At 44.4% G+C, this 18,755-nt stretch overlaps 1 protein-coding gene across 1 annotated transcript in view; it reads right to left on the bottom strand.

The window, feature by feature from the left end:
• Positions 1 to 18,528, bottom strand: part of LOC120999277 (sulfotransferase 6B1-like) — a 94,271-nt gene extending 75,743 nt beyond the window's left edge. Inside the window, exon 1 of the mRNA XM_040430148.1 lies at positions 18,318 to 18,528. Coding sequence (XP_040286082.1) covers positions 18,318 to 18,528 — 211 coding nt within the window. The remainder of the gene's footprint in view (positions 1 to 18,317) is intronic.
• Between the last annotated feature and the right edge of the window lie 227 nt (positions 18,529 to 18,755).

Genomic DNA, 18,755 nt, shown 5'->3' with positions numbered 1-18,755 from the left:
CAGCAGGCTCCAGCACGGACATTGCCCAGAGCCTGACTCCTCCCACACATGTGACTGATCACATGATCATGACATCACGGAAGGTCCTTTAGCCTGCTAGCTGCTGCTTGTGCAGAGCTGTCATCCGGCTGTTCAGGGCTGTGTATCAGGTAGGAGGCTGAGTACAGAGGCTGGTGATTTTTAATATCAATAGGAGTTTCAATAGGAGAGCGATTGTTTCAGCAGTAAAGAAAGACTTTGCATACAAAGACAGTTATGTGTGTGGTTTAGGACACATGAGGAGACATTAATAAAGTAATGCTGTGACACATAGGGCCATGAGAGGGGCCAGCATAATATGCTATATGTGTGACATTCACACATATAGCATCTTATGCAGGCCCCCCTCATGGCCCTTTGTGTCATAGCACACATCCCCTATAACAGTGCATCATCCATAGGTCCCCCATAACAGTGCCATCCACAGATCTCCATAACAGTGTCATCCACAGATCCCCATAACAGTGCCAACCACAGATCCCCATAACAGTGCCAACCACAGATCCTCCATAACAGTGCCATCCACAGATCCCCATAACAGTGCCAACCACAGATCCTTCATAACAGTGCCATCCACAGATCCTGTTTAACAGTGCCATCCACAGATCCCCCATAACAGTGCCATCCACAGATCCTTCATAACAGTGCCATCAGCAGATCTCCATAACAGTGTCATCCACAGATCCCCCATAACAGTGCCATCCACAGATCTGCATAACAGTGTCATCCACAGATCCCTCATAACAGTGCCATCCGCAGATCCCCCATAACAGTGCCATCCACAGATTTCCTCCATAACAGTGCCATCCAGAGATCCCCCATAACAGTGCCATCCACAGATCCTCCATAACAGTGCCATCCACAGATCCCCCATAACAGTGCCATCCATAGATCCCCTCCATAACAGTGTCATCCACAGATCCCCCATAACAGTGTCATCCATAGATCCCCTATAACAGTGCCATCCACAGATATCCTTCATAACAGTGCCATCCACAGATCCCCTCGATAACAGTGTCATCCACAGATCCCCTCGATAACAGTGTCATCCACAGATCCCCCATAACAGTGCAAATAGACCTCTAGCACAATTCCCTTAAAATATTGCATCGCATATCGTTATCGCATCCTGTTTGGGAAAAGCTGGTCTACTGTGATAATATAAACAATGGGGGTTCTACAAAAGAGCTATCGTGGGGCAAAGTTCATATTCGTGTTTTAAAATGAATGCTTTCGCCTTTTATAAACAAGTAAATAAGGACATAATGCTGTGGGGCTGGTGTGCAACTTTTTCCAGGGCTGGTTTTTATCCCCAGTCCGGCCATGCCCGCATAGGCCAACCGGAGCTAGGCCCGCATAGGCCGCCTCGCTGAGGTTGCCTGGCGGCCGCCTCGCTACCCTTTAGTAGGACCGAACCGTGCCGACTGTGCCGCGCAAGGAGAAATCTCCCAGGCCGGCCCTTTACAGAACTCACCAGGACAGTGACAGCTGACAGATCAGGTCAGGTGACAGGTCAGCTGTGCACGCCGCGCTGCGTTGTCACGTCAGACTCCTCCCCTGGGGCCTAGGCCATGCCGTAAAGTGAAAGACCGTGACGGCTATTGCGCGCGGGAAGTTCAAAATTCTTCCTGCGTGGAGTCAGGGGTGCTGCCAGCGGTGAGTCGCGTTCAGCAGCCTTCCGTGTACTGCCCAGGAAACAACTCATAGGCGGTAAGTAAATCAGCATTGGCTCACCTCACCTATTATACTGTATACTGTATAATTTATACATGTCATTCAGGAGCATGGAAAAGCTGGGTGATGATTTTTTTCACCTAGCTTTTCCATGCTCCTGAATTGCATATCTGCTTATAGGCATATATATATCTTTATAATAGCTGAGCCTTGATGGGATATATGTGACTCCATTTTGTCTCATTTAGCCACGTGTATTACATTTGGTTAGTGCACTACAAAACCTCCCTTCCCCCTATGGAATGTGAGACACTTCCTTAAACTGTTTCAGGAAATCCATACATGTTGAAAGTATGAACAGCCTTCTAGCCATAAAAGGACATCTGGCTCAAGTGTCTGCTAGCTTATGTGTATATACCTGATTGGTCAAATGCTGTTACTATGAGTCAGCTATGATGTTAATGCAGAGCTTATGTGTGACCATACTATTGGTCAAATACTAATGCTAACATATGATTGGATGTAAAGGAAGCTCAACCCCCTCTATTAAAACTGTTTGCCAGCTGTGAATAAACCAGAATGGATTGGAAATAGACATGTGTTCATGTGGTCTATCTTCTTCATTCTCCCGGTACCGGTAAGACTTAATTCAAGCTGGCCACTGAAATCATGTGTCAGGGACACACGTTAGGCGAGAGAGTAAATTAGGCCTAACAGCTTTGGGGGCTCGGTTTCCGGGATTGGGAGGGTCCTCTTCAGGTCTACAGTGAAGGACATCAATTTTTGTCCTCTTGGACCTGGAGCAATGACCAAAAATCCCATTCAAGTAAGTCGAACCATCTATTTATGATTTCAGTGGACTGCGATGTCTGGGACACGCAAATGTTGATTGTAAGCGGCTCATATCATTGAGTCCATATCGTTATAAAATGTTGATTGTAAGCGGCTCATATCATTGAGTCCATATCGTTATAAAATGTTGATTGTAAGAGGCTCATTTGAGTCCGTATCGTTAAGAGATAGTGCACTATATAAGGATATCTGTTCCGGGAACAGAAGGATACAAGCTTGAATTAACTCTTATGTATATATAGTATAAGTATTTTAGAAGTATTAAGATTATCTGTCTGTGTGAGATGTTGGCCGGGTGGTAAGTTTACGGTCGCATCCCGCTTTGAAATCATTCTGTTTCCATCACTGCCAACATGTAAACTTTGTTGCACGGTCTAGTCCCACAAATTATTTTCTAGTTAACACATGAGTAGACAATTGGGCAAGATGTGAGAATTGACAGTTAAAATGTGAAACAGAATGTTATGCCAGGCTGGCAGGGATGAAAGGCTGCAAAAAGCTGTTAGAAGCTTACAGACTGGTTACATCAGAGCTCCTGTGATTGTGAAGGGGGGCTATAGTGAGTGACAAGACACAGCAGAGTCAGGAAGTTAATTCATGGCAAGGGACAAAGTGTCTCAGTGTTTGCAATTAGAAAGGGCTTGTGTTAAACGTTCAGAAATGAACTGGTTAAGTTTTGTTGCCCTAATGATCTGTGTGTGTTTAAATAGTGACGATTTATAGTCCCTGGAATTAGAGATTACAGCACTAAAAGATGGACAGTTAATGCATAAGTGTATTGATAGTTGAAGAGAGAAGTTGTTAAAGGATAATAATAGCCTGGTGCAAGCTGAGTAATGGTGAAAAAGTGTATATGGAAGTGACTGAGAGAACTTGAAGTTAGAGAAATGAAATGAGCAGCATTTCTTATTTCAAGATGGAGGATTTTGAATCCTATAGAGAACAAAGGTTGCCATGAGGCATCCCTCCCCCCCACCACATTCCAAAATGTCACTTGTAGTCCTACAAAAACTTCTTCCTGTCCTGTTTGAGATGTGTTTTCAGAGAGAACTCCCTCCCATCTCACCCCTCTCCTCTGCTCAGGAATTTCATATGGGGGTTGAGGGGGGAGGGGGGCTGCTAATTGTTGAATGCATCAGCAGAATGTGAAGATACTAACCTGTGTTATCTATAAGATATTCCAGACAGGGCTCCAGTATTGGATTAGATCTTTCCCAATTGTATGTTCCGATGGTTTAAAATGTGCCTGCAGTGATGATGCTAATTGGAAGTGTCCACTCGTATCAATCTAAGGTTGCACCCAATAAGTCCTTATTCAGATGTGAGTAAAAGTTTGAGGAACATGTGGTACAGCTGAACGTCTTGATGTATTGCTTTACTTCCCCTGTTTGAACACTCCTGAAATAGGAGACGCAAGGCAGAGGAAATGGGGGAAGGGTTAGTTATATAGAATAAGTAACGATGTGTGTAACACTAAACAAAAAAACGACATGGCATATAAGATGATTTGTTAATTTTAACAAAATGACTGTATGATTAACATGTATATTGTTTTACAGCGACAGACCATCAGCAATTGCTGTGTTTGTCTGTGCTGCAAGTTTTGGGATGTAACAAAGAGATTGTGTGATTGGGTGAAAGATACATGATTCAGTGGAATGTGAATGGGTGTGGCTCTGAGTTGTATGTACGTAGCAGAGCTGTGTGTGTGCAATTCATATTTTATGTATAAGGGCGTGGTTATGAGCTGGTTTGTGAAGATGAGTACATGAAAATGTATATGAATGCGTATGGAATACGGTATTTGTTTTTAAATATGCGCATTAAGAATTTTATTTTATTGGAAGTTTTTTGGTTTTTTATTGGTACCAACAGCATTGATCAAGCTGTACATTTTTATTTCAATGAAAAGTTTTTATGGGCCCTTTGTGTGTTCATGTCTGTATTGTCAGATCTGTTTGTTTCAATGTTTGCAGTTACATGTTACATGTTCAGTGTTGTGCTTAACATCAGAGCTCTGCTCGTATGGACAGCTAAGATACTAATGGCAGAACAGAAGACAGACCAAAGCGTCCACCAAAAGGGGCGGACTTAGGTGACTCAGAGTGTCAGGAAGGAAATGTGAGCCCTCTATGGGAATAAATGGGGTACTGACAAGGACATACAGAACAGATTCCTTACCAGTAGAAACCATGGACAGGGAATACATCATGTCATGTATTTAGCATTATACTAGATTACCCAGTCAGCCTATTAGGGAGAGATTTGTTCATTAGGCTTAACTTGCAGGTATCAGCAAAGAATCAGGACATAAGAGTACACTCAGGTCTCATTCCAGTCTCTACACCAGTGCCACTGATTCTTGCAAACATACAGGACCACCCAGAATAACATTAACCTTGCATTATGGTCCTCAAATGAATATGACACAGGATTCATAGATTGCACACCTTACAAAGCTACTGTGAAACCAGGTGTCATCTCAGTGTTCCAGAAACAATACCTGCTGTTAAAAGAGAAACTTGATGGACTTAGGCCAATGATAAAGGAATTCCTACAAAAGGGAATCCTGGCAGAGGTGATTTCACCCTACAGCACGCCCGTGAATCCAGTGACAAAGGCAGATGGTGCTGCCCGCTTTGTACAGGATTTAAGGGCCATCAACAACATCATTGTGCCTATAGCCCCTGTTGTACCTGATGTCACTTAATTATTATCTGCCATTCCAGCAGACGCTGTTTGGTTCAGTGTGATAGATCTGAAAAATGCTTTCTTTTCTATCCCAGTTGATAAGATAACCAGACTACTTTTTGCTTTTTCCTTTGACAGACGCCAACTGACCTGGTGCAGAGATGCCCCAGGGATATGCTGATTCACCTGTAGTGTACAGCATAGTCCTCCGAGCGATGTTAGAGTCATGGTACATCCCCCCAAGGTTCTGTGCTGCTGCAATATGTCGATGATTTATTACATTGTAGCATGTCAGCGGAGGCCAGCATTCAGGATGGTTTATCACTGTTATAATGGTTGTCAGGATGTGGTCACAAAGTGACACTTAAGCAAATGCAATGGTGTAAAATGCAGGTTGAATACTTGGGCTTTGTCCTCACAAAAGGTGAACGGAGAATCAGCGCAGAAAGAGTCCAGTCTATTGCGGGTTTGGTCGCCCCGCACACCAAGAAAGAAATGTTATCTTTCCTTGGTATGATAAACGGTAGACAATGGATTACTGGTTGCTCCCACTATTGACAATGTTTTGAGGCAAGCCACTCTGGATGGAAATCCAGATTTGATTAAATGGTCTTCTGAAATGTACAATGCATTTGATTATCTGAAATGTTCGCTCATGTCGAGTCCAGGGCTGGGCCTCCCTGACTATAATATGCCCTTCCACATGTTTGCACGCCAAAATTGTAAAACCATGGCGGGTGTACTGACACAAGAAAACGGAGGCAAGTTGCGTCCTTGTGTGTTTTTCTCAAAGGTAATGCCCACCTCTGTCCAGGGGATGCCGGCATGTCTGCGTTCTCTTGCAGCCTGTGCTATGATGGTAGAGTCGGCAAATTCTTTCACAATGTGACATTACACCATTTTGCACACCACTCATGATGTTGTAGGCCTACTCAAGGACATCCGCACTCAACACAGCAGGCAGCTGAGCTTATTGCACTCACTAGGACATGTATTCTACATGCTGATAGACCTGTCACCATTCATACTGAGAGTAGGTACACACATGGGGTAGTGTGGGACCATGGTATGATCTGGCAGAGGAGAGGATTTACGGCAGCAGATGGTAAGGATCATGTCTCACAGGGCAATGCGCTGGCAGTTAAGATGGCGAAATGAGTTGCCAAAAGCAACCTCACAGGTTTGTATAACCATTGGGAGATGCCATGTTTGGCATCTCCAACCCCTGAGATGTTGCACATGCTTACTGATCTTCAGTGGTATGCCACTGAACAGGAACAGCAAGACTGGTGTTATCCAGTATTGCAGAAAAATCCTGAGATAGGATTAGTCTGCGAAGAGGGGAAGTTATGCATTCCCCAACACAGTGCTTCTATCTTAAGTAGCACATTTCCACAGAGTAGGACATTCCACAGAGTAGGACATAAACAGCATTGAGATACTCATGGGTAGGCCTTTCCCCACACCATGGGCAAGACGCCCCCTGGTGGTGAAGGAAGGGGACTTGGACCTGATCAGAGAGAAGTACTAATCTGATCAAAGTCCTCAGTAAAACTGAAGAAAAAGTGGCTTGTAAGTCTCCTTCTCTTTCACAGGAATCAACCCGTCCATTCCGGATAGGCGACCAGGTGATGATCAAGATCTTAAAGAAGGGAAAGGAACCAGGAAGTTTCACCTACGGACAACCCACCGAGGTAGTCGTGATCACCAGAACAGCGGTCCTCACTGAACAATCGCCCACGTGGATCCACGCCACAAGGATTTAGTTGGTGAAGAAAAGAGAGGTACTAACGGGGGCAGACAGCCCTGACCTCCAACGAGGCCCAGAGGTACTAACGGAGGCAGACAGCCTTGACCTCGAAGAAGATACAGAAGGGGTACTAACGGAGGCAGACAGCCTTGACCCCCAACAAGATGACGCAGTCGGGAAATTCCTCGAGATGGCTGAGATGTAGTGCCTTAATAATTGTAATTTTGTGTCTCCTACTTACTGTCCCATGGCTGTGGAACAGACAGATATACCTGGAAACAGAATGCAGAGGGGAAGACAGTCTATGCAAGACAAAGGAGAACTTATGGCTGTACCTGGCCAAAACTCTGAACTTAACTGACTTTTGTCTCCAAACCACTTTATCGGCATCTAACATTTTGGAGACATGTCTGGTAGCAGTCCCCACCCCACTAGACGTATGGACGGAGCTCCTACGTTCCCAATGGAACGACACAGACTTGGAGGATCATGATGTTAAATATGGATATGTAAATCCTTATCATGCTTGTTATGACTGTCCTACATATGAGAATCTGCAGAGTAATATGATAGAAGTAATTACAGGTCTTGTCACAGCAGCAGAAATATGTTATAACTTCACCTGTGATGAGACACTATTGCCTCCCTGCATACAAGCAAAAATGCAGAATAAGATTAAGCCAAATATTTGTGATAGAGATTTAGGTAGTTGTAAAAAGATAATATCAGGAAAGAATATGCAATGTAATATTACTAAAACATTACCATCCCTAGACAAACATGTACCTCTACCAGCAGGATGGGTATTGGCCTGTGGGAATACTAGTTACACATACATACCGGCCAATATTACAGAGGGACCCTGTACAATAGCTAGGTTGACATTAGCAATGATACCACTATTCCCAGCAATGCAGATACGACACACGAGAGACACTTCCCTACAGTTACCAGAAAATTGTGATTATAATGTGAATCTCCTCTCTAGATCAGAATATATGAGTTTAGGGGTATCTTTGATAGGAGTACCAGGGTTGGCCATATATAACCACAGGACAATATCAAAACTTGCCTGTTTTATGATAAAACAGATAAATGTCACTAGTGCAGTTCTGCAAGATATGCTGCTGGATATACAATCGTATGAAAAGGCTATCTTGCAGAATAGGGCAACTATTGACTATTTATTGCTCCAGCATGGTATAGGATGCTCAGCGTTCGCAGGGATGTGCTGTTTCAATTTATTAGATCACTCCCGTGGAATAAAAGATAAAATAGGCCAATTAGAGGAGATGAGAAAACATATAAAACAGGATGTTGACCAAGGTTGGTGGGACTGGCTTTTTGGCTGAATACCTGACTTTGGTCAAATAAGATATGTTTTAGGAGTGGTACTCGCCGTGGTCGCTGCAATAGTGGGTCTCTGCTGTTGTCTACAGTGTGTGCCCTCCTTTCTTACCATATGTCAAAAAAGGTGGCCGAAAGAGGGGTACACTCAACATCCCTCTATACTCCGGTAGAGGTAGAAGAGGTAAACCCAACCTCAACAAAGCCTGAGGATTATACTCCTGAAGGGTACATGGAATACCTAAAGGCTTATAAGCAAACCAAGGAAGAGCAGAGAAAGAACCATATAGTATATATATATATAAGGTTCTAAGAGGGGATTTGATGGGATATATGTGACTCCATTTTGTCTCATTTAGCCACGTGTATTACATTTGGTTAGTGCACTACAAAACCTCCCTTCCCCCTATGGAATGTGAGACACTTCCTTAAACTGTTTCAGGAAATCCATACATGTTGAAAGTATGAACAGCCTTCTAGCCATAAAAGGACATCTGGCTCAAGTGTCTGCTAGCTTATGTGTATATACCTGATTGGTCAAATGCTGTTACTATGAGTCAGCTATGATGTTAATGCAGAGCTTATGTGTGACCATACTATTGGTCAAATACTAATGCTAACATATGATTGGATGTAAAGGAAGCTCAACCCCCTCTATTAAAACTGTTTGCCAGCTGTGAATAAACCAGAATGGATTGGAAATAGACATGTGTTCATGTGGTCTATCTTCTTCATTCTCCCGGTACCGGTAAGACTTAATTCAAGCTGGCCACTGAAATCATGTGTCAGGGACACACGTTAGGCGAGTAAATTAAATTAAAGTAAATTAGGCCTAACAAGCCTGATCTATTATAAACAGATATGCCATTCAGGAGCATGGAAAAGCTAAGTGAGAAATAGTCACCTAGCTCTTCAATGCTCCTGAGTGGTATATCTGCTTATAATAGATCAGGTATTATAAACAGATATGCCTAAAGGCAGATTTGCCATTCAGGAGCATAGCATGGAAAAGTTAGGTGAGAAATTGTCACCTAGCTCTTCAATGCTCCTGAATGATATATCTGCTTATAATAGTTCAGCTATTACAAACAGATATGCCTAAAGGCAGATCTGCCATTCAGGAGCATGGAAAAGCTAGGTGACTGTTTCTCACCTAGCTTCTCCATGCTCCTGAATGGCAGGTCTGCATATAATAGCTTGGCTATTATAAACATGTATGCATATAAGCAGATATGCCATTCAGGAGCATGGAAAAGCTAGGTGACTATTTCTTGCCTACCTATCTTTTCCAAGCTCCTCAATGGCATATCTGCTTATAATAGATTAGCTTTTATAAACACATATGCCATTCAGGAGCATAGAAAAGCTAGACGTGAATAGCTTTTTCATGCTCCTGAATGACATATCCAGCAGCACTAGTTAACTCCTTGGGGGGTGGCTATACATAATACAGCCATCTATATAGATGGCTGTATATTTAAACTGTGGCCAGAGATGTACACTTAGGCTAAGTTCACACAGCAGATTTTTCACACGCAAACCGGTGCGTAAATCTGCTTCAAAATTACGCATGAACTTTAGTCCAATAGACTTGAATGGGATTACGCAGACCCGTTCACACTTCAAACTTTATGCATGCGTATTTTCACATGTGTAATTTTGCGTAAATTCACACTTTATTTGTGCTATAAAAAGTTGCTCTGCTTTGCGTTTTCATTTTCTATAAAAAGGCCCATTAAAATCTTCTGCACCAGGCCCATGATGCTCTTAATCCGGCCCTGGGTGGAGTAAAAGGGGGCCCCTAAATAGGGTGGCAGGAGAAGAAGAGGTAGCCATTTTAAGAAGGGATAGAAGCAGGCAGGGGGTAATTTCGATAGGCAGCTTCCACCCACCCTCCCCATTTTTTCTAGTTGGTAACTTGGAATGGTATGTGGGACAGGTTGTTTTGTTTTCAGGTCACAGCTTACGAGGGAGAAAAGTTTCTGCCACGGCAGTCAAGGCGGCGGGAGGTCCTCGGAGCTGGTGGAATAACAGGTTCTGGAGGATGGGAGGGCTCTACTGTATGGTTGGGGCTGGACTCCCATGGTTGGTATTTTCGGGGCAGGGTTTGTAGGTCCATCAGTGGTGCCGCCGAGCTGGCGCTCATCGGCTGGGGGCAAAAAGATGGAGTACCCTGCGGAGTAAGGTTTTAATAATAATTCATTTGGGGCTTCGAGGACCTCCCTCGTCGTTAGTATGTTCATATATGTTATACATATGTTGGGGGTTGTTGGCATATGCTGTGGCATATGGGTTGGTTATTACATTTTCAAGGAAAGTTTAAATATGTATTTAATAAAACGGCTGCTGTGGCCAATTCAATCGAACCTGGCGTAGTTGTCGTTATTCTGGGGAATGGTGGAAGTGGGAGGGGAGGTCCTGAAGTGAGCGGGATAACCCATACCGGCGTCATGTCCTGAGCTACCAGTCAGCAGTGAGTGCTCACAGCAACATGATAAAATGGATGAGGTGAGTTTTTTTTTCTTAACACAAGTGGGAGAGTTATAGGATACACTAATGAGAGCTCCACAATGGAAACGCTTATTAGTAACAGTCCATGTAGGAAAATACCGGCAATTATTATTGCTGGTAGAAAAAAATTACCGGCACTGGCAAGGGCACTAAATTACCGGCTTGACCTGTCAGTTACCAGCCGGGTGGAAACCCTATGTGGAAGTCATATTTTAAGGGTCAGAGTGCTGTGGAGGTTACTATTATTGAGGTCACTGTTAAGGGGGTCAGCTGCTGTGGAGGTCACTGTTAAGCTGGCAGGCGCTGTGGAGGTCATAGTTAAGGGTCGGAGTGCTGTGGAGGTCATTGTTAAGGACGTGGGGCACTGTAAAGGTCACTTAAGGGGTGGACCACTGTGAATGTCAAAGGGTAAAGGGTTGGGCCTCTGTGGATGTCACTGTTAAGGGGACAGACTTACTTTGGAAGTAACAGTGAGTGATCACTGTTAAGTGGTTGGGGAACTTTGGAGGTCACTGTTAAAGGGATGGCCATTGTGGGGTTTACTGTGATGGGATCGGGCGATGTGAAGGTCACAGTTAAGGAGGCAGGGTGCAGTGGAGGCCACTGTTAAGGGGGCAGAGCACTCTGAAGGTCACAGTTATGGGGGACATATCAGAGAAGCAAGGAGCATTCCCTTACGGCCCACAAGAAAGTTATGTACAAGCCCTCAGAAGGGGAAAGATCTACAGAAAATGTAGCCAACAGAATGGGATTGCAGAATTTGGCAAGAAGGTAATCGCCACTAATCTAGTTATAGCCTCCTCTGCATGTAGTGGAAACACTGTAAGCTAAAGCTGCCCACCATAACCAAGGACAGGATGGCCCCCTGTTCAAAGACTGTATTCCTCTGAGGATACTGAGGAAATATATCTGATGATAGAGAAAGTGCATCCCTTTAGGCTGGGAAAAGTAGAGATTGACCAGTCTGATTGAGAGAGAGAGAGAAGCTAGCCTCCATATACAACCTTTGGGAACTACTTGATTCAACTGTAAAGACTGCATTTCATGTGGATAGTGCTTGTGTGGATCACCTGCTTCAGTAAAGTACTGTGGATTTGTTATACCAACACCAGTCTCATCATTAAACTGCACTACATTTGCACCACAAGGTGCTGGTGTCACTACAACTGGGACCCTGCCTCTCACCTTAAAACAGCAACATCAAGGGCACCTCAACCGTCATCAGGAAGGAGAACTCCAGAATCAGAGCGTGACCTGAAGGAGAACACTGCACGCTGGCCCAGGGAGCTTCGGTAAACCGTGAGTACGACTACTGCATCCATCCTGCCACCTACACTCACGTAGGCCCCTGCGGCCTGGTCGCTGCATTAACCACCTTAGCCCCCATAGCTTAAACACCCTGAAAGACCAGGCCACTTTTTACACTTCTGACCTACACTACTTTCACCGTTTATTGCTCAGTCATGCAACTTACCACCCAAATGAATTTTACCTCCTTTTCTTCTCACTAATAGAGCTTTCATTTGGTGGTATTTCATTGCTGCTGACATTTTTACTTTTTTTGTTATTAATCGAAATTTAACGATTTTTTTGCAAAAAAATGACATTTTTCACTTTCAGTTGTAAAATTTTGCAAAAAAAACAACATCCATATATAAATTTTGCTCTAAATTTATTGTTCTACATGTCTTTGATAAAAAAAAAATGTTTGGGTAAAAAAAAAATGGTTTGGGTAAAAGTTATAGCGTTTACAAACTATGGTACAAAAATGTGAATTTCCGCTTTTTGAAGCAGCTCTGACTTTCTGAGCACCTGTCATGTTTCCTGAGGTTCTACAATGCCCAGACAGTACAAACACCCCACAAATGACCCCATTTCGGAAAGTAGACACCCTAAGGTATTCGCTGATGGGCATAGTGAGTTCCTAGAACTTTTTATTTTTTGTCACAAGTTAGTGGAAAATGATGATTTATTTTTTTTGATTTTTTTTTCTTACAAAGTCTCATATTCCACTAACTTGTGACAAAAAATAAAAACTTCTATGAACTCACTATGCCCATCAGCGAATACCTTGGGGTGTCTTCTTTCCAAAATGGGGTCACTTGTGGGGTAGTTATACTGCCCTGGCATTCTAGGGGCCCAAATGTGTGGTAAGTAGTTTGAAATCAAAATGTGTAAAAAATGACCGGTGAAATCCGAAAGGTGCTCTTTGGAATGTGGGCCCCTTTGCCCACCTAGGCTGCAAAAAAGTGGCACACATGTGGTATCGCCGTACTCATGAGAAGTTGGGGAATGTGTTTTGGGGTGTCATTTTACATATACCCATGCTGGGTGAGATAAATATCTTGGTCAAATGCCAACTTTGAATAAAAAAATGGGAAAAGTTGTCTTTTACCAAGATATTTCTCTCACCCAGCATGGGTATATGTAAAATGACACCCTAAAACACATTCCCCAACTTCTCCTGAGTACGGAAATACCACATGTGTGACACTTTTTTGCAGCCTAGGTGGGCAAAGGGGCCCATATTCCAAAGAGCACCTTTCGGATTTCACCGGTCATTTTTTACACATTTTGATTTCAAACTTCTTACCACACATTTGGGGCCCTAGAATGCCAGGGCAGTATAACTACCCCACAAGTGACCCCATTTTGGAAAGAAGACACCCCCAGGTATTTCGTGATGGGCATAGTGAGTTCATGGAAGTTTTTATTTTTTGTCACAAGTTAGTGGAATATGAGACTTTGTAAGGAAAAAAAAAAAAAATCATCATTTTCCGCTAACTTGTGACAAAAAATATAAAATTCTAGGAACTCGCCATGCCCCTCACGGAATACCTTGGGGTGTCTTCTTTCCAAAATGGGGTCACTTGTGGGGTAGTTATACTGCCCTGGCATTTTCCAGGGGCCCTAATGTGTGGTAAGTAGGTAAATGACCTGTGAAATCCTAAAGGTGCTCTTTGGAATGTAGGCCCCTTTGCCCACCTAGGCTGCAAAAAAGTGTCACACATGTGGTATCGCCGTATTCAGGAGAAGTTGGGCAATGTGTTTTTGGGTGTCTTTTTACATATACTCATGCTGGGTGAGAGAAATATCTCGGCAAAAGACAACTTTTCCCATTTTTTTATACAAAGTTGGCATTTGACCAAGATATTTATCTCACCCAGCATGGGTATATGTAAAATGACACCCCAAAACACATTGCCCAACTTCTCCTGAGTACGGCGATACCAGATGTGTGACACTTTTTTGCAGCCTAGATGCGCAAAGGGGCCCACATTCCTTTTATGAGGGCATTTTTAGACATTTGGATCCCAGACTTCTTCTCACGCTTTAGGGCCCCTAAAATGCCAGGGCAGTATAAATACCCCACATGTGACCCCATTTTGGAAAGAAGACACCCCAAGGTATTCAATGAGGGGCATCGCGAGTTCATAGAATTTTTTTTTTTTTGGCACAAGTTAGCGGAAATTGATTTTATTTATTTTTTTCTCACAAAGTCTCCCTTTCCGCTAACTTGGGACAAAAATTTCAATCTTTCATGGACTCAATATGCCCCTCACGGAATACCTGGGGGTGTCTTCTTTCCGAAATGGGGTCACATGTGGGGTATTTATACTGCCCTGGCATTCTAGGGGCCCTAAAGCGTGAGAAGAAGTCTGGAATATAAATGTCAAAAAAATTTTACGCATTTGGATTCCGTGAGGGGTATGGTGAGTTCATGTGAGATTTAATTTTTTGACACAAGTTAGTGGAATATGAGACTTTGTAAGAAAAAAATAATAATTTCCGCTAACTTGGGCCAAAGAAAAATGTCTGAATGGAGCCTTACAGAGGGGTGATCAATGACAGGGGGGTGATCAATGACAGGGGGGTGATCAATGACAGGGGGGTGATCAGGGAGTCTATATGGGGTGATCACCCCCCTGTCATTGATCACCCCCCTAAAAGGCTCCATTCAGATGTCCGTATGTGTTTTGCGGATCCGATCCATGTATCCGTGGATCCGTAAAAATCATACGGACATCTGAATGCAGCCTGACAGGGGGGGTGATCAATGACAGGGGGGGGTGATCAATGACAGGGGGGTGATCAGGGAGTCTATATGGGGTGATCACCACAGTCATTGATCACGCCCCTGTAAGGCTCCATTCAGACGTCAGTATGCGTTTTGCGGATCCGATCCATCTATCAGTGGATCCGTAAAAATCATGTGGACATCTGAATGGAGCTTTACAGGGGGGTGATCAATGACAGGGGGGTGATCAGGGAGTCTATATGGGGTGATCACCACAGTCATTGATCACGCCCCTGTAAGGCTCCATTCAGACGTCCGTATGCGTTTTGCGGATCCGATCCATCTATCAGTGGATCCGTAAAAATCATGCGGACATCTGAATGGAGCTTTACAGGGGGGTGATCAATGACAGGGGGGTAATCAATGACAGGGGGGTGATCAGGGAGTCTTTATGGGGTGATCACCACAGTCATTGATCACGCCCCTGTAAGGCTCCATTCAGACGTCCGTATGCGTTTTGCGGATCCGATCCATCTATCAGTGGATCCGTAAAAATCATGCGGACATCTGAATGGAGCTTTACAGGGGGGTGATCAATGACAGGGGGGTAATCAATGACAGGGGGTGATCAGGGAGTCTATATGGGGTGATCAGGGGTGATCAAGGGTGATCAAGGGTGAATAAGGGGTTAATAAGTGACAGGGGGGGTGTAGTGTAGTGGTGCTTGGTGCAACATATTACTGAGCTGCCTGTGTCCTCTGGTGGTTCGATCCAAACAAAGGGGACCACCAGAGGACCAGGTAGCAGGTATATTAGACGCTGTTATCAAAACAGCGTCTAATATACCTGTTAGGGGTTAAAAAAATCACATCTCCAGCCTGCCAGCAAACGATCGCCGCTGGCAGGCTGGAGATCCACTCTCTCACCTTCCGTTCCTGTGAGCGCGCGCCCGTGTGCGCGCGTTCACAGGAAATCTCGGCTCACGCGAGATGACGCGTATATGCGTCGCTGAGCGCAGGGCTGCCACCTCCGGAACGCGAATCTGCGTTAGGCGGTCCGGAGGTGGTTAAGGGGCGGACCACTGTAAATGTCACTGTTAAAGGGGTGGGCCTCTGTGGAGGGGCAAGGCACTTTGGAGGTCACTGTTATGGTCCCCCATGTGGATATCTCTTAACCATACACACAAACATTAAATTAATTAGTCGAAATGTACCTGTGCGAAGCCAGGCCATTCTGCTAGTGTACTATAACTCAGTGAATGACTTTATACACTGCTCAGAAAAATAAAGGGAACACAAAAATAACACATCCTAGATCTGAGTTAATTAAATATTCTTCTGAAATTCTTTGTTCTTTACATAGTTGAATGTGCTGACAACAAAATCACACAAAAATAAAAAAATGGAAATCAAATTTTTTAACCCATGGAGGTCTGGATTTGGAGTCACACTCAAAATTAAAGTGGAAAAACACACTACAGGCTGATCCAACTTTGATGTAATGTCCTTAAAACAAGTCAAAATGAGGCTCAGTAGTGTGTGTGGCCTCCACTTGCCTGTATGACCTCCCTACAACGCCTGTGCATGCTCCTGATGAGGTGGCGGACGGTCTCCTGAGGGATCTCCTCCCAGACCTGGACTAAAGCATCTGCCAACTCCTGGACAGTATGTGGTGCAATGTGACGTTGGTGGATAGAGCGAGACATGATGTCCCAGATGTGCTCAATTGGATTCAGGTCTGGGGAACGGACGGGCAAGTCCATAGCATCAATGCCTTCGTCTTGCAGGAACTGCTGACACACTCCAGCCACATGAGGTCTAGCATTGTCTTGCATTAGGAGGAACCCAGGGCCAACCGCACCAGCATATGGTCTCACAAGGGGTCTGAGTATCTCATCTCGGTACCTAATGGTAGTCAGGCTACCTCTGGCGAGCACATGGAGGGCTGTGCGGCCCTCCAAAGAAATGCCACCCCACACCATTACTGACCCAATGCCAAACCGGTCATGCTGGAGGCTGTTGCAGGCAGCAGAACGTTCTCCACGGCGTCTCCAGACATTGTCACGTCTGTTACATGTGCTCAGTGTGAACCTGCTTTCATCTGTGAAGAGCACAGGGCGTCAGTGGCGAATTTGCCAATCTTGGTGTTCCCTGGCAAATGCCAAACGTCCTGCACGGTGTTGGGCTGTAAGCACAACCCCCACCTGTGGACGTCGGGCCCTCATATCACCCTCATGGAGTCTGTTTCTGACCGTTTGAGCAGACACATGCATATTTGTGGCCTGCTGGAGGTCATTTTTCAGAGCTCTGGCAGTGCTCCTCCTGTTCCTCCTTGCACAAAGGCGGAGGTAGCGGTCCTGCTGCTGGGTTGTTGCCCTCCTACGGCCTCCTCCGCGTCTCCTGATGTACTGGCCTGTCTCCTGGTAGCGCCTCCATGCTCTGGACACTACGCTGACAGACACAGCAAACCTTCTTGCCACAGCTCGCATTGATGTGCCATCCTGGATAAGCTGCACTACCTGAGCCACTTGTGTGGGTTGTAGACTCAGTCTCATGCTACCACTAGAGTGAAAGCACCGGCAGCATTCAAAAGTGACCAAAACATCAGCCAGGAAGCATAGGAACTGCGAAGTGGTCTGTGGTCACCACCTGCAGAACCACTCCTTTATTGGGGGTGTCTTGCTAATTGCCTATAATTTCCACCTGTTGTCTATCCCATTTGCACAACAGCATGTGAAATTGATTGTCACTCAGTGTTGCTTCCTAAGTGGACAGTTTGATTTCACAGAAGTGTGATTGACTTGGAGTTACATTGTGTTGTTTAAGTGTTCCCTTTATTTTTTTGAGCAGTGCATATGTGTGGCATTACTGTAAATATAACACTTAGGCCTCATGCACACGACCGTTGTTGTGTTCCGTAAAATGGAGTTACGTTGTTCCGTGATCCGTTTCCGTTTTTATTTCCGTGTGTCTTCCTTTATTTTTGGAGGATCACCAGACATGAAGGAAAGTAAAAAAAAGTCTAAGTCAAGTTTGCCATGCAAATGATATGTAAAAAACGGACACGGACGCACGGACACGGGTGACAATCTTGTGTGCCTCCGCGTTTTTTCACTGTCCCATTGACTTAAATGGGTCCGCGAACCGTTTTCCGTGAAAAAAAGAGGACAGGTTATATTTTTTTGACGGACTGGAACCACGGATCACGGACGCGGATGACAAACTGTGCATTAGTCGAGTTTTCAACGGACCCATTGAAAGTCAATGGGTCCGCAGAAAATCACGGAAAACGGAACAAAGGACACGGAACACAACAACGGTCGTGTGCATGAGGCCTTATGCTTACATGTGCTTATCACACAATAACAGGTTATTATCAGAAAATGCTCTTTAGCTGGAAACAAATTCCTAGTATCACAACTATTCTACCACTTACCATTTTTGGGATAGGTCGCGATCAATAAATCATCTTCTCTGGCTTCAAAAGTGTCCACTGCTTGAAACATCTCCACACTGCAAAGAACACTTGGATACAGAACCCCATTGTAATTCATCAGCAAGTCTTCAGCTGAAGTTTTGGTAGTTGAATGCCTCAGATCCATCAATATTTGATGATCATTTTTACCTGTTTGCTTAGAATCAGTCATCTTTTACCAGTGTGAGTTCAGGTGAGGACTGGCAGCTCTTTTCTGCTGCACTTTGCTTATGTAGTGTGTACACAATGGGAATAAGTCAGGTGACAAAAAAGCGCATACCCTTTATCAGCGTAAGATAATATCCTAGGGAAACAGTCAACAATTTTAAAGGGACACTGACAGGCCCAATAAGCATATTTAGGTATATATGACAGTACAGGTCTTCTAAAGTGTATTAA

This window comes from Bufo bufo, chromosome 4, assembly GCF_905171765.1.
Source record: "Bufo bufo chromosome 4, aBufBuf1.1, whole genome shotgun sequence".
Lineage (NCBI taxonomy): Eukaryota > Metazoa > Chordata > Amphibia > Anura > Bufonidae > Bufo > Bufo bufo.
Note: the sequence above shows the minus strand (reverse complement) of the source record. Positions and strands in the feature narration are given on the sequence as shown.